Source organism: Xenopus tropicalis, chromosome 2 (genome assembly GCF_000004195.4).
Source record: "Xenopus tropicalis strain Nigerian chromosome 2, UCB_Xtro_10.0, whole genome shotgun sequence".
In the NCBI taxonomy this organism is placed as follows: Eukaryota; Metazoa; Chordata; class Amphibia; order Anura; family Pipidae; genus Xenopus; species Xenopus tropicalis.
In genome coordinates, this window is record NC_030678.2 from 174,901,219 (window position 1) to 174,915,796 (window position 14,578).

Consider the following 14,578-nt stretch of genomic DNA (forward strand, 5'->3'; position numbering starts at 1 on the left):
AGTCATAGGCCCTGTCTGTCGCTTCCTCCCAATCTTCATTGTCCAGCTCCGGTATGTCTTGGCACCAGGCTTTTTGAGCTGTCAGAAAGGGAGATTGGAGGGTGGAGAGGAGCAGGGAGTATAGTGTGGCAATCAGCTTTTTGGAAAGGGGGTTTCGGAGGGTAGTTTCGAGCTTAGTGAGCGTAAAGGGAACTATAGTTCTTTGGAATTGGTGTCGGAAGGCCTGTTGGAGTTGTAGGTATGAGAACCAGGGTAGCAGCTCTCCTGTGTCTGCATGTCTAATCTGGTTCCTAGGTAGCAGGGCCCCAGCGTTGGTCACATCTCCAAGTGTGCGTATGCCCCAGTGAGGCCATATTCGGTATGGGGCAATTTGTTGGAAGTTGGGTAAGTAGGAGTTTCCCCACAATGGCAGGCCCGGAGATAGGATTGGAGACTCCAGTTTGTATAATTTTAGTGTCTTTTGCCATACTTTGTAGGGTGTCACAATGACTGGGTGATTGGTCTGAATATCTGATAATTTACGGAATGGGATATATTTTAATGATTCCATTGAGCTAGCTAGGGCTGCCTGTAGTGGGACATTAGGGTTGGTAAGATCAGGAGAGAACCACCATTGTACATAGTAAAGCTGTGCGGCTAGGAAGTAAAATTGCCAGTGTGGGAGGCCTAGGCTGCCTTCTGTAATTGGTGCTCTAAGCTTAGCTCTGGAGAATCTGGGAGGTTTATTGGCCCACAGGAAAGCTGTCTGTGTTTGGTCTAGAGAGGTGAAGAATTTGGATGGAATGAAAATAGGTGAGTTATGGAAAATATAGAGAAATTTAGGAAGGAATATCATCTTTAGCAGGTTGATCCTGCCCCAGATAGATAGGGGGAGGTTGGCCCATACCTGTAGTTTCTCTTTCATGGCTTTAAGGATAGGATCTAGGTTATTGGGAATAAAGTCGCTCAGTTCCTTCCGTACTTGGATGCCCAGATATTTAAATGCTTCAACCCATTGCAGGGGGGTAGGAGGGAACATATTGGGGTTCATATTTGGGTCTATAGGGAATACACTAGATTTGTCCCAGTTGATTCTCAGACCGGAGAAGTACCCAAAATGTTTCACTATGCGTAGAACTGTCTGTAGTGAGGCACCGGGGGAGTCCAAATACAGTAAGACATCGTCAGCATATAAGGATATACGTTCCTCCACAGCCCCCAGTTTGAGACCTGTAATTGCTGGGGAATGTCGAATCAGGATGGCAAGGGGCTCTATTGCTAAGGCAAACAGGAGGGGTGATAGCGGGCAACCTTGTCGTGTACCTCTGGATAGAGAGAATTCTGGGGATAGATGTCTGTTTACGTTGACTCTTGCTGTTGGTGCTTCGTACAGCATCCCCACCCATTTACTAAACTGAGCGCCAAGGCCAAACTTCTCAAGAAGTTTCAGGAGGTAAGGCCATTCGACAGAGTCGAAGGCTTTGGCTGCGTCAAGCGAGACTATTACTCGTGAACCTTTATTGATATGGTTGGCATGGATATTAGTAAATAACCTACGGATGTTTATATTGGTAGACCTGTTTGGCATAAAGCCTGTTTGGTCGGGCTCAATTAGCTCCTCGATTACTAGTTTCAATCTGTTAGAGAGGATTTTTGCAAAAATTTTTGCATCCACATTGAGGAGGGAGATGGGTCTGTAAGAGCCGCACTCCAGTGGATCCTTACCCTCTTTAGGGATTACCACAATGAGGGCAGTGTTAAAGGTACGGGGAAGTTTATTTTTCTCTGTCGCGTCAAGCAAGGTTTTGTGTAGCCAGGGGGAGATAAGTTCTGTAGATGCCTTATACCAGTCAGCGGGGAATCCGTCTGGGCCTGGTGTTTTGTTGGGTTGGAGCGAGGCTATTGCCTCTTGTACCTCCTGAAGTGTAATGGGGCTGTTGAGTTGGGCCCTGAGTAGGGGGGATAGTCGGGGAATGGGAATAGTGTCCAGGTAGTTGGATAATTGCAATGGGGTATAATTGGCTTTGGTGGTATAAAGCTGTTGGTAGTTATTGGGTTTATTTTTTAATGTTTAAATGATCCCCCTTTTCTCTGTAATAATAAAACAGTACCTGAACTTGATCCCAACTAAGATATAATTACCCCTTATTGGGGCAGAACAGCCCTATTGGGTTTATTTCATGGTTAAATGATTCCCTTTTCTCTGTAATAATAAAACAGTACCTGTACTTGATCCCAACTAAGATATAATTACCCCTTATTGGGGGCAGAACAGCCCTATTGGGTTTATTTCATGGTTAAATAATTCCCTTTTCTCTGTAATAATAAAACAGTACCTGTACTTGATCCCAACTAAGATATAATTACCCCTTATTGGGGCAGAACAGCCCTATTGGGTTTATTTCATGGTTAAATAATTCCCTTTTCTCTGTAATAATAAAACAGTACCTGTACTTGATCCCAACTAAGATATAATTACCCCTTATTGGGGCAGAACAGCCCTATTGGGTTTATTTCATGGTTAAATGATTCCCTTTTCTCTGTAATAATAAAACAGTACCTGTACTTGATCCCAACTAAGATATAATTAAAACCTTATTGCAGCCAAAACACTATTATTGGGTTTAATTACTGCTTAAATCATTTTTTAGCAGACTTAAGGTATGGAGATCTGAATTACGGAAAGACCCTATGTCCTGAGCATTCTGGATAACAGGTCCCATACCTGTACAATTATTGCTTAGAGACATTCATTACCTGCACCTCTTCCACATGCAGGGATTTTATACAGAGTATTGACCTGCAGTTTACTATCCATATTACTAAGCAGGGGACTGTATGTATTCAGTGATTAATGGGTCATGTGTTTAAATTATTATTTCTTTGTACCTTAGCCTGGCCCAGTCGGCTCTGCCACTCTCCCCCTCCGTGACGTGCTTCAGTCCCCTGGCCTTTCTGTAACTTGCAGCCTGCCAGTGAGCTGCACGGCAGAAGACAGCCACACAGCAGCTGGGCCATTAAAGGTACAGTATTGTATATTTGTAAATGAAAGAGAGAGTATACTTTTGCTGCATATTAATTGTTAAGCCAGCCATACACATTTAAGATTTTTAAAAGATCTTTTCGTTATAGTAGGGCCAAGCTTATCTTGCAACGATCGTCTAAAATTACAATTTGTCCATCAATGAAAACAAACATTTCAAGAGACCAAGCAGGTAGACTATCTGCTTGGTCTCTCCGAGTCCTAAGCTGCTATCTGCAAATCTATATCCCTTATGTATTCACAGATACATATTATCACACTGTAGATCATTGGCTTAAGACTGCATACAATGTTTGGGATTCAGTTCACCTTTTATTAGCATAGTCACTTTATTTCTTTCCAGGCCTGTATCTGATCAAAGTGTCATTTAATCTGATACCCCTTTCTGTTTGGCAGATCTCTGTGGCACTTGCAGGTGATAATAAAAATATCCATGATATTTCTGAGAAGACTTTGGAGCCTGAAAATCAGGCACCGGTATTGCCGGCGGTCACTAGCAAAGCAGAGCTGGAAAATTCTGCATCGTACACAGACCTGAGACCTGTAGCCGAAAAATCATCACCACTCCGACAGAGTCTTCCCCCTCATATTGGAAATGATGGGCCCAAAGTGTCATTCTCCCAGAACCCACAGCAGACAGCAGAGGAGGATGGTTTATTACTACATATCGTGCTAATGGTGCCTGAAGGGAAAGGTTTAGTAGCAGCTGGTGGCGACTCCTCAGGGATATGCAACTCCTATTTGAATTGCAAGCTCTTCTCTGCCCAGGAAGCTACCAGGTCTTCTGTAGTGTGGGGAAGCACACAGCCCCAATATAACTTCTCCCAGGTGAGATACTATTTCCCCCTCGTGTGTGTGAGGGTAGTAGGCAGCTTCATATAACTTTAATTGCTCCTAGGGTAAGATACTGTTTTTTTGCACTGGGTGGGGTTGTCACAGCTTCTCCATAATGTAAGGTCTTTACAAGCAGCACCCCAACATTTCTGTTTAAAGGGGTTGTAAATCCAACCATAACTCTGCCCCATGGCGCCCCCTAGTTTTGCTATAGAAGTTGCAAAAAAAAAAAAAAGAGATTATTGCAAGAAAATTCCCCAGTGAGAATTCTACTGATAAATAAGTTGATTATAAATGCAAAAGAACTGCCCAGTGAGAATGCTGATTCCCAGCACTGTGTCAGGCCCCTTGCTGGTACCTTACATATAGAGATAATGATGGCATTTTCTCCCCTCATTATATGGCACAGGAATCAGACATGGGGATAAAGGGACAGACTTGTTCAGTGCTGGGAAACTGCTTATTGCTCCCAACTCCAATTGCAGGAACAGAGAACAGGGAGTCAGCTGGGATTCTCCATTTCTTCCATTTTAATGCAGTCGCTGGCTGTGGCGATTTGGGGAAAAGTTTTATTGCGCAATATTGCTTTAAGAATACAACCCTGATGTTGCTGGACTACAGCTCCCAGCATGCCTTACCCTTTATTATATGTTATATTATTCTGGGATTTGTAGTCCAGCAGCGGCTGAATAAAGTTTGGTTGAGCAGTGCTGTGCAGCAGGGTTTAGTGCCCCTTTAAAATACCATTCTGGTTTATGTGGTTGGGGTAATAAACCGTCCCCATATAATGTCTCCCAGGTAAGATCTAGTTTCCAGCTCCATATGTAGAGGTTAGCACACCGTCCCTATAACCTATAACTGACGTTAAATAGCTTTTGCAGTTTATTTTTTACACTGTAGTGGGAGAGTGTGGAACATGAGTAGGTGCCCTTGTGCATTGTGGCTTCCCTCCAAATCATTGCTTGTTCTCTTCCATTTTTACAAGCTTTTTTTTTCATTGTTATATAATGCCTTGTCTGTTAACAGGTGGCCCCTCTTACACTGAACGCCCGACTACTAGAGAGAATGAAGAACAATGTGATGATTATTGAGATCTGGAATCGAGTGGCCAGTCCAGGTCAGGACCAGCTGCTGGGATTGGCCAAGCTCCCACTTCACCAGTTCTACATGTCATTCAGGTACTGATATTGACACCATACAATGCTGATATCTCATTTTAGTGCTTGTGATAGAAAATTGCAGTTTTTATACAGCGACCCACAACTGTAGCACTTTCATGTTGCAATCTGCAACAAAAATTGGATGTGTTAATTTGTCGTGCCATTGTCCAAAGGGGTGATGGGATTATTTGAATTCTCCTCCAATGCCAAGCCAGCTTTGCAAGAACAATACTTGTGTATTGTCACAAAATTAAATGGATACCATGCAGCTCATTTTTCTTGGAAAAAACAAATACTTTATACATTTCACAATCCAGTTTGTTTTCTTTTAGTGACCCAAAGATTACCCGGCTCCTGCTGCAAGCACAGTACCCCGTAGTGGCTGTAGACAGCTATGTTCCAATCATCGACGTGTTCAGCGGGTGTGACAGAGGCAAACTCAAAGTCTTACTGGCCATTGGGTCAGGGGATCAAGTGGTGGCTCTTCAGAGATTAAAAAATGAAGAAGGGACAAGTCAAACTGCAATGCCAAGACCTGCACATTTCCTAGATCCACCATTGTCTTCCTCACAGGTAAGTCCTTATGCCACATCCAGCTGATTATTAACATTCATATCATTTGGTCCAATCGAGTTGCTGTGCTTGAGAAATTCCATTTACGGCTCTGTGTATACTTAGTATTAATATTTTTTTTCCTTCTCCCATAACAAATCTGTCACCAGTAACGTAAATGTAAATGTTGCTTTGATCCATTAAGATGGGAAGACCACAGGAAGGTATGACCGATCACATTTTTGAGATCCACGTGGAGAATGTGAAAGGCCTGACTCCTCTGCAGAGCACTGTATGGGGAGAGGCTGACTGCTTTGTACAGTATTACTTCCCTGCGCATGGTCCCGATTCCCACACAGCGATAGACCTGCCAGAGATTGGTATGTTGCTCCTTCAGTTTTAACATAGCTTCCATATGCACATTTATTTTAGAATGTCATTACGTTTATCCTAGTGAAATTAACTCTCCCCATTAAATCCCTATTGAATAGAAATTAAAATGATTTGTATCCGGTACTGTGTAGTAACTCAGTATTCCTTTCATTTCAGCCATGACCCTAAAGCCTGTCCGTACAGCAACCACACTGTGTGTGCCTGATCCAGTGTTTAATGACAGACAGAGCCACATCATTGTGGCACAGTCAGATACCCCGGTGCAGAGGCTGCTGCTTGGTGCTTACTCCATGCAGGGGCTCTCGGGCGGAGGAGGGGTTCCATTTGAAATCTGGTGCAGGTAAGCCTTAAACAGATAGGAGTTTGATTGATTTATTATTTATGATATTGACTTGACAGATTGAATTACGGAAAAGGCCATCTTCTATAGACTCCATTATAGGCAAATAATTCTATTTTTTTTTAAATGATTTCCTTTTTCTCTGTAATAATAAAACAGTACCTGTACTTGATCCCAACTAAGATATAATTACCCCTTATTGGGGCAGAACAGCCCTATTGGGTTTATTTAATGGTTAAATGATTCCCTTTTCTCTGTAATAATAAAACAGTACCTGTACTTGATCCCAACTAAGATATAATTACCCCTTATTGGGGGCAGAACAGCCCTATTGGGTTTATTTAATGGTTAAATGATTCCCTTTTCTCTGTAATAATAAAACAGTACCTGTACTTGATCCCAACTAAGATATAATTACCCCTTATTGGGGGCAGAACAGCCCTATTGGGCTTATTTCATGGTTACATGATTCCCTTTTCTCTGTAATAATAAAACAGTACCTGTACTTGATCCCAACTAAGATATAATTACCCCTTATTGGGGGCAGAACAGCCCTATTGGGTTTATTTCATGGTTAAATGATTCCCTTTTCTCTGTAATAATAAAACAGTACCTGTACTTGATCCCAACTAAGATATAATGGACCTATTGGATTAAATGGAGATCCAAATTACGAAAAAGGACCCCAGATCCTGAGCATTATGGATAACAGGTCCCATACTGCTATAACTGAATGAAACACAGTAGGAAGGAGGTCCCTGCCCCGTAGAGATTGTAAGCTCTACGGGGCAGGGACCTCCTTCCTATTGTGTCTCATACCACATGGCACTTATTCCATATTTATTGTATTTATTTATTATATCACTTGTCCTCCCTGTGTGTAATTTTGTAAGATTGTACAGCGCTGCGTACCCTTGTGGCGCTTTATAAATAAAGTTATACATACATAGTGAAGGCAAAAAATATCACCACATATTTTCCAGAGACTGTCTTAAAACTGTAGGCAGTAACTAATCATTAAAGTATCTCAATTAATAAATCAAAGTCTGCTTTATGTTTATATTCTGCTGCAATTTTACTACAAAGGGTACAATTTAATATCGTGTGCTATGTCATCTTGCAGGTACTATTACCCCAATGTTAGAGACCAGATGGTTGCTAAGGGGGTTCTGCCTTTGTCCCGCCTGTGTGCCATGGTGACCATGCAGCATCGAGAGGATGTGGGAATTCAAGCATTCAGTCTGCCCCTTATACCCAGGAGTGAGAAGTCTGCAGAACTCCCCCCACAGCCTTCAGGTGACCAATAACCACCCAGCCTATCCAGAGCAAACACATAGCTGATAACAAAATTGCACCTTATTACTTAGTCCCTAGCAGCCATATAATGAACGATTCTGGTTTCAGGCTTATTAAATGTGAATGTGACCTACAGACGCTCAATGAGGAACCCAGTGGGAATGTTGGCTACTCGTATGGCATCCATTTCTGTAGAAATACACCGAGCTTCAGGTTTGCAGGCTGCTGCCCGGTAAGTCTGATTTAGGAACTTTGATGTCATCTCTGTCAATCTGTTCAAACCATACATAGGAGTGTAAATATATTAAATATGAACTTATATATTTAAAACACTAAGGGGCTGATTTTTCTGGTCATATAAACTGGACATGGTATAAATTTGATCAAACTAAACGTGATCATTGTTTTTATAAAATGTCACGATAATTCCGCTATCTGTTGTACGAATATTTAGAGTTGACGTTTCAAAAATCACAAATATTCCGAGCCAGTATCGTTAAAACTTGAACAATTTGATATGTTGTCTCGAAAAATTTGAGTTTAAACGAACGTTCATTTCCGTGAATCCACTTTATTTTTCCACAAACAGGAAGTGCTCCAGCAGCCATTTAAGGAGCATCGGTGCTCATTCTTGGAAAACAATAATATGTTTAAGTTTCACATGAAACTGGTTGTAATAGAAAACAGTGATAGAATTAACTTCCCCTTGAAAGTGTGTAAAATAGAAGAAAACAACAATGGGGTTAATTTCCCCTTGAAAGTGTGTGAAATAGAATAGGTCAGTGGTTACCAAAGTGTGATTTTAGCCCAATAGTGGTGGGGGCAGCCTTAAAGCCAGGAAGATTATATTCTGTCCCCACAGTAAAAAAAAAAGCTCTCTTCAAAACAGAATTTTATTTAATAATGAACAATTGCCAGGGTCGGGCTTGGTTAGGGTATCCTACTTGTCTATGAAAGATAAACTTGAGAATTGTCCCCTATAGATTGGTGGCACAGCAGGATGCCTCATTTCAGTACAGCGCAGACGTTGGGGTGAATGCCTACGTCACTATACACCCAGCTTTCCTGCCTGATGTGGAGCTGCGGAACACTCGCACTGTTGCCCGGACCTTCTGCCCAGAGTTTGACCATCACTACGAGTTCCCCTGTAACATGGTCATTCAACGTAACAATGGGGAGGCCTGCAGCCTTGCAGAGGTCCTGTACTTCTCTGAGATTGTCCTTTCCATCCATCACCAGAATGTTGCTTCAGGTAAGCTAGAACTGTGGTAAGTCTTGAGCGAGTCTTAAAGGAACACTGTCACGGGGAAAAAATGTTTGTTACGAAACCCATCGGTTAATAGAATTTCTCCAGCAGAATTCTGCATTGTAATCTGTTTTTCCCATGGGGCTAGCCATATTCTTTATTTCCCAGGGTGCCACAGACATGTGACCTGTGCTCTGATAAACTTCACTCACACTTTACTGCTGCGCTGCAAGTTGGAGTGATACCCACTCCCACCCCAAGCAGCCGATCAGCAGAACAATGGGAAGGGAGCAAGATAGCAGCTTCCAGTAGGTATCAGAATAGCACTCAATAGTAAGAAATCCAAGTCCGGCTTGGGACTCCTCCAGTACACCCATGGGAGTAGGAGAAACAATAGGTTAGCTGAAAGCAGTTCTAATGTGTAGTGCCGGCTCCTTCTGAAAGCTCAGACTCAGGCACACTTTACTGCTGCGCTGCAAGTTGGAGTGATATCCCCCCCCCCTCACCCCCAGCAGCCGATCAGCAGAACAATGGGAAGAGAGCAAGATAGCAGCTCCCAGTAGGTATCAGAATAGCACTCAATAGTAAGAAATCCAAGTCCGGCTTGGGACTCCTCCAGTTACATGGGAGTAGGAGAAACAATAGGTTAGCTGAAAGCAGTTCTAATGTGTAGCGCTGGCTGAAAGCTCACACTCAGGCACAATGCACTGAGATGGCGCCTACACACCAATATTACAGCTACAAATACATTTGTTGGTACAAGAATAAAAGGTTAAATGGCAGAGGGAATTATTTGCTGTGTAACAGTGTCATTTAGAGATAAAAAGTGCCTCATAAATATCATGACGGAATCCCTTTAAGGTGGCCATACACGTGAAGATCCGTTATGCCCACCTTGATTGGACCAAGGGCCGATAAGGTGCTGGCTCAGGGCTACTGGCAGCTCTTATCAGCCTGTGTATGGGCCACCTTTATAATATCTCTTGTACAGGCTTACACTTACACTATACAGGGAAATGTAACCAACCATACTGCCCCTCGCAGTCCATGTTCTTCTTTCTCTGTAGAGTTTATATGCAAGGAAAGTGTCTGGCATTAATAAAGTTTGCCATTTAGCACACCGTCTGTTGTGGCTACTTAGCAGCTCCCAAAGCTTCCAGCATTTTCTACAGACCATAAATGCCCCAGCTTGCAGGGAATTGAACTTTAATAATGTAGTAATATATACACAACAAATAATAGACTGGGTATCCCTGTGCATTTATATTTTCCCCTCATTTTTCTGTTATACTAAGGCTGATGCCTTTTGCTTGCAATCCTAGTTGGCTCTACGAGACCCCAGCCAGTTCGGGACTATCATCTGGGAATGGTGAGGATCCCCTGCAGGCAGCTCATCACAAAGAGATCAGGTAACCTCTGTCTGAATGTATGTTCTGTACAGATGTATTGGAAGTGCAGAAATTGCAAACAGAGAGTATTGGCCATTGAGTTTAGATCTCATATTGTTCTATTATATGTAAACATGTCCCTTGTTACCTGCTTGTTTTGCCATTTATTTAACTGGCTTAAGGCACAAGGATCAAGTGCTGATATGGAACATTCAATGCCTTTTAATTATGAGAAGTAGCTGCAAGGGTTCCTAAGGCAGGCAGTTACTATGCTAGATGTTGTATTTAGCACAAGAAACTGCCCTTTCTCATATAGCAATGCTAATTGCCCATAAGGCAAATAACATTATTTTAATTAGTGATGAATTGTGGCCCCGATGGTTCATATCTTCTGTGTGCCAAATATTATTCCTTTTGGTATGGTATGTTATTGAATGCCCTATTCCTAGCAACTTTTTTTTATATAGTTTTTTTTTAATTATTTGCCTTTCTCTTCTACCTCTTTACAGCTTTCCAATAGGGGTCACTGACCCCCAACAGCCAGAAACTATTGCTCTGTGAGACTACAAATCTTTCTATCCAGGGCCTCTAATATCCATATTCCCATCTCTCCATTAAACCACTGCCCGGTTGCTAGGGTAAATTAGACCCCAGCAACCAGATAGCTGCTAAAATAACAAATGGAGAGCTGTGGGACATAAACCTAAATAACTGAAAAACCATAAAAAATGGAGACCAATTGCAAATTGCCTCAGAATATCAATGTTTATATTGTACTGTGGTGTCGTCCCATTGAGAGTGTTGTGGCCAAAGGTTCCTCTAAGTACGGTTTGTTTTATATGCGATTATATCACACAGGAAAGTGTCATTTGACAGACTTTCTATTTTCTATTTTCTGACCCTTTGGCCTTTCTCTTCTAGGTGTAAGTGGCTGGTACCCCGTTACAGTTCCAGAGGACTCCAAGCTTCCCACAGATTCAACCATCTTGCACTCCGTTGTAGGAGGCCTGGAGCTGTCGGTACACTTTGCACATCACTCGGACAGAGATCGTGTTTTAGAGGTAGCACGGGGCCTCGGGTGGAACGAGTATAATGAGGATTTTCAGGAAGCAATTGCAACTGAAGCGGACGAATGGCATAAAAGGGAAGATCTGGTTAATCTATCCGTTAATATTCCCAAAATATGGCTTCCTCTGCACTGCCTGCTCCTGGCGGGACACAAGCATATCCACAAAAGCACTTACTGCTACCTGCGCTACAAGTTCTATGATAGAGAAGCAGTGTGCTCCCCCCTCAGAAGGCCCAGGTTGTCCGAGGATGGGCAGCAGGCCACCGTTATGTTTGAGCTGAGCGAAAACCGAGAACTAATCAAACACCAGCCGCTTGTGTGGTACCTGAGGGAGGAGAGAATGGAGATTCAGGTGTGGCGCTCCTATGGGAAGGACACAAACGGGCCCAGACCCCAGGATACAGACAGACTCATTGGATGTGCATATGTGGATCTTAAAGCACTTTCAGAAAATACCTCCAGGACTCTCGCAGTCAGTGGTAAGTGCACTGTTTGGTAGAATAAAATATATAAAGGACATCGATGTCATATCTACAATATCAATACGATATGCCTAGGCCTTCTATAGGCAACAGCCATTAATAAAGTATCCTGCATAAGGTATGCTTAGGTTCCTGCAAACATGGGGCCCTGTACACCCATCTGCTCAAACCACACCCAGATCTGCCCAAACCCCACCAGGAGATCCCACCCATTTTGCTTCCGGAGGTTTTGCAGCCATGCACACCGGGCTTTACATCTTTTTGTAAAGGTCCATGCATTTTATCAAAACAGGCAAAATGGGTGCATTGGTGCTAGGCATTTGGAGCTTATACAGATTAAGTGTGTGCAAAATGAGTCCTAAGTTGTAATAAAGGGTTAATTCACTTGTAAATGATTTTTTAGCATACAGCGATGCTTCAAGACAATTTTCAATTGGTCTTCTTTAAAAAATTTAATTCCAGACTTTGTACTTTTCATATGCCAGTCTGCTGTCCCTTAACTTTCTTCTTACTAGCGAAAATGGGCCCCTAGAATTCACAGTTTAATTTCCAAACTTGAAATGCAAGATAACTAAAAAACATTCCACAAAGAATGAAAAATAAAGACCAATTGTAAATTGACTTGTGACACAGCCAAACATGGCTTATACCAAGCACACCGCACTGCTCTGCATTGGCAGCAGGTTGGGTGGAAAGGGGGCACCTTTAGGGCCCGTACAGTTGGGCAATGGGTTAAATACCCATAGGGGAGATGTGTAAATAAGCCGTTGACAAAACAACTTCTTTTTGCTTCCATTTGCCCCACACCAGGAGTTTACCCTCTGTTTAAGCGCAACGTCTCCAGTCTGTGGGGAGCGGCAGTTCGGGTGCATCTTGCTCTTAGCTCGGCTTATCACCCATCTAACTCTAGCCGAAGGCTGAGCTGTGCTGGGGAGAGAAGCCAGAGTGAAGGAGAGGAGTGGGCTCCTACCTCTGGGGACAGCTTTGAGGAGAAACAAGATGATTCCGCCAAAAATGACAAACCTGAGGCAAAGACTGAAGTGCCCTTATTGGATGCAAAGGAACAGCCCGTGGGTGAAGTTGATTTAAAGAATACCTTTGCTGCTAGCATTGTGGTTGAACGAGCAATGCATCTCAGCTTGAAAGGTAAAGGGTGTCTTTGGCTTCATACGCAAGTTACTTACATTTCTAGGCAAGTTACTTAAGTTTCTAGGCAGTTTTTTCAGAAGTTCTGTAAATTGCTTAAGTCTCACAACTTTTCTGATGTGACCGGGCCTCCTTACGGAAGAACATTTCATGGGGCCCAGCACAACTGTATTGGCACAATTGCTTCTCATATCCCACCGTGCCCCCTTAATATATTTTGTGGAAGAAAAGCCTTTGCCTGTGCTGCCGCTGGGTAAAATAAAAGTCACTTTTTCTTTAAAAGACAGTTGCTCCACAGGGACCTGCTACGTGCAGCCTTTACATTGTGCCCCAATAGTGCGGCTCCTCTTTACTTTCTTTCAACTTGCCAACGGAAATTTTCCATCCGGGCCAATAAACCCATTACCAGATGGAGGGGCTGTCCGACTTTTCCGTGGCTGCCCAGATTGCCTTGCAGTATGGCCAAAATCTACCTAACTTCCTATCCAGATCTGAGCATATATGGCCCTCTTAAGAATATCTGCACCGCTTTATCTTTGGGTGAAGAAAGGGTTTTACGGTTACATAGTAACATAGTAACATAGTAAGTTGGGTTGAAAAAAGACATACGTCCATCAAGTTCAACCATAATGCCTATACCTAACCTGCCTAACTACAAGTTGATCCAGAGGAAGGCAAAAAACCCCATCTGAAGCCTCTCTAATTTGCCTCAGAGGGGAAAAAATTCCTTCCTGACTCCAAGATGGCAATCGGACCAGTCCCTGTATCAACTTGTACTAAGAGCTATCTCCCATAACCCTGTATTCCCTCACTTGCTAAGAATCCATCCAGCCCCTTCTTAAAGCTATATAATGTATCAGCCAGTACGACTGATTCGGGGAGGGAATTCCACAACTTCACAGCTCTCACTGTAAAAAATCCTTTCCGAATATTTAAATGGAACCTCCCTTCTTCTAAACGGAGTGGGTGCCCTCGTGTCCGTTGGAAGGACCTACTGGTAAATAAAACATTAGAGAGGTTATTATATGATCCCCTTATATATTTATACATAGTTATCATGTCACCTCTTAAGCGCCTCTTCTCCAGTGTAAACAGACCCAACTTGGCCAGTCTTTCTTCATAACCGAGACTTTCCATACCCTTTACCAGCTTAGTTGCCCTTCTCTGGACCCTCTCTAGCTCAATAATGTCCCGTTTGAGCACTGGAGACCAGACCTGAACAGCATATTCTAGATGGGGCCTTACCAGTGCTCTGTAAAGGGGAAGAATAACCCCCTGCTCCCGTGAATCTATACCCCTTTTAATACAGCTCAGAACCTTGTTTGCCCTTGCAGCTGCTGCCTGGCATTGCTTGCTACAGCCAAGTTTATTATCTACAAGGACTCCAAGGTCCTTCTCCATTATGGATTTGCCTAGTGCAGTCCCATTAAGGGTATACGGGGCTTGCATATTTTTACATCCCAGGTGCATGACCTTACATTTATCCACATTAAATCTCATCTGCCACTTAGCTGCCCAGATTGCCAGTTGGTCAAGATCCTGCTGCAGGGATGTCACATCCTGGATAGAATTGACTGGTCTGCAGAGTTTTGTGTCATCTGCAAACACTGATACATTACTCATAATACCCTCCCCTAAGTCATTTATGAA

At 42.9% G+C, this 14,578-nt stretch overlaps 1 protein-coding gene and 1 pseudogene across 1 annotated transcript in view; one reads left to right on the top strand and one right to left on the bottom strand.

Annotated features, from left to right (window-relative positions):
• Nucleotides 1-14,578, bottom strand: part of LOC116406442 — a 954,163-nt pseudogene that overhangs the window by 431,821 nt on the left and 507,764 nt on the right.
• c2cd3 (C2 calcium-dependent domain containing 3) overlaps nt 1-14,578 on the top strand; it is a 46,941-nt gene that overhangs the window by 13,144 nt on the left and 19,219 nt on the right. Inside the window, 12 exon segments of the mRNA NM_001079259.1 lie at nt 2,874-3,002; nt 3,419-3,850; nt 4,883-5,034; nt 5,349-5,589; nt 5,774-5,948; nt 6,118-6,301; nt 7,425-7,597; nt 7,706-7,829; nt 8,581-8,849; nt 10,166-10,252; nt 11,153-11,779; nt 12,593-12,928. Coding sequence (NP_001072727.1) covers nt 2,874-3,002; nt 3,419-3,850; nt 4,883-5,034; nt 5,349-5,589; nt 5,774-5,948; nt 6,118-6,301; nt 7,425-7,597; nt 7,706-7,829; nt 8,581-8,849; nt 10,166-10,252; nt 11,153-11,779; nt 12,593-12,928 — 2,929 coding nt within the window.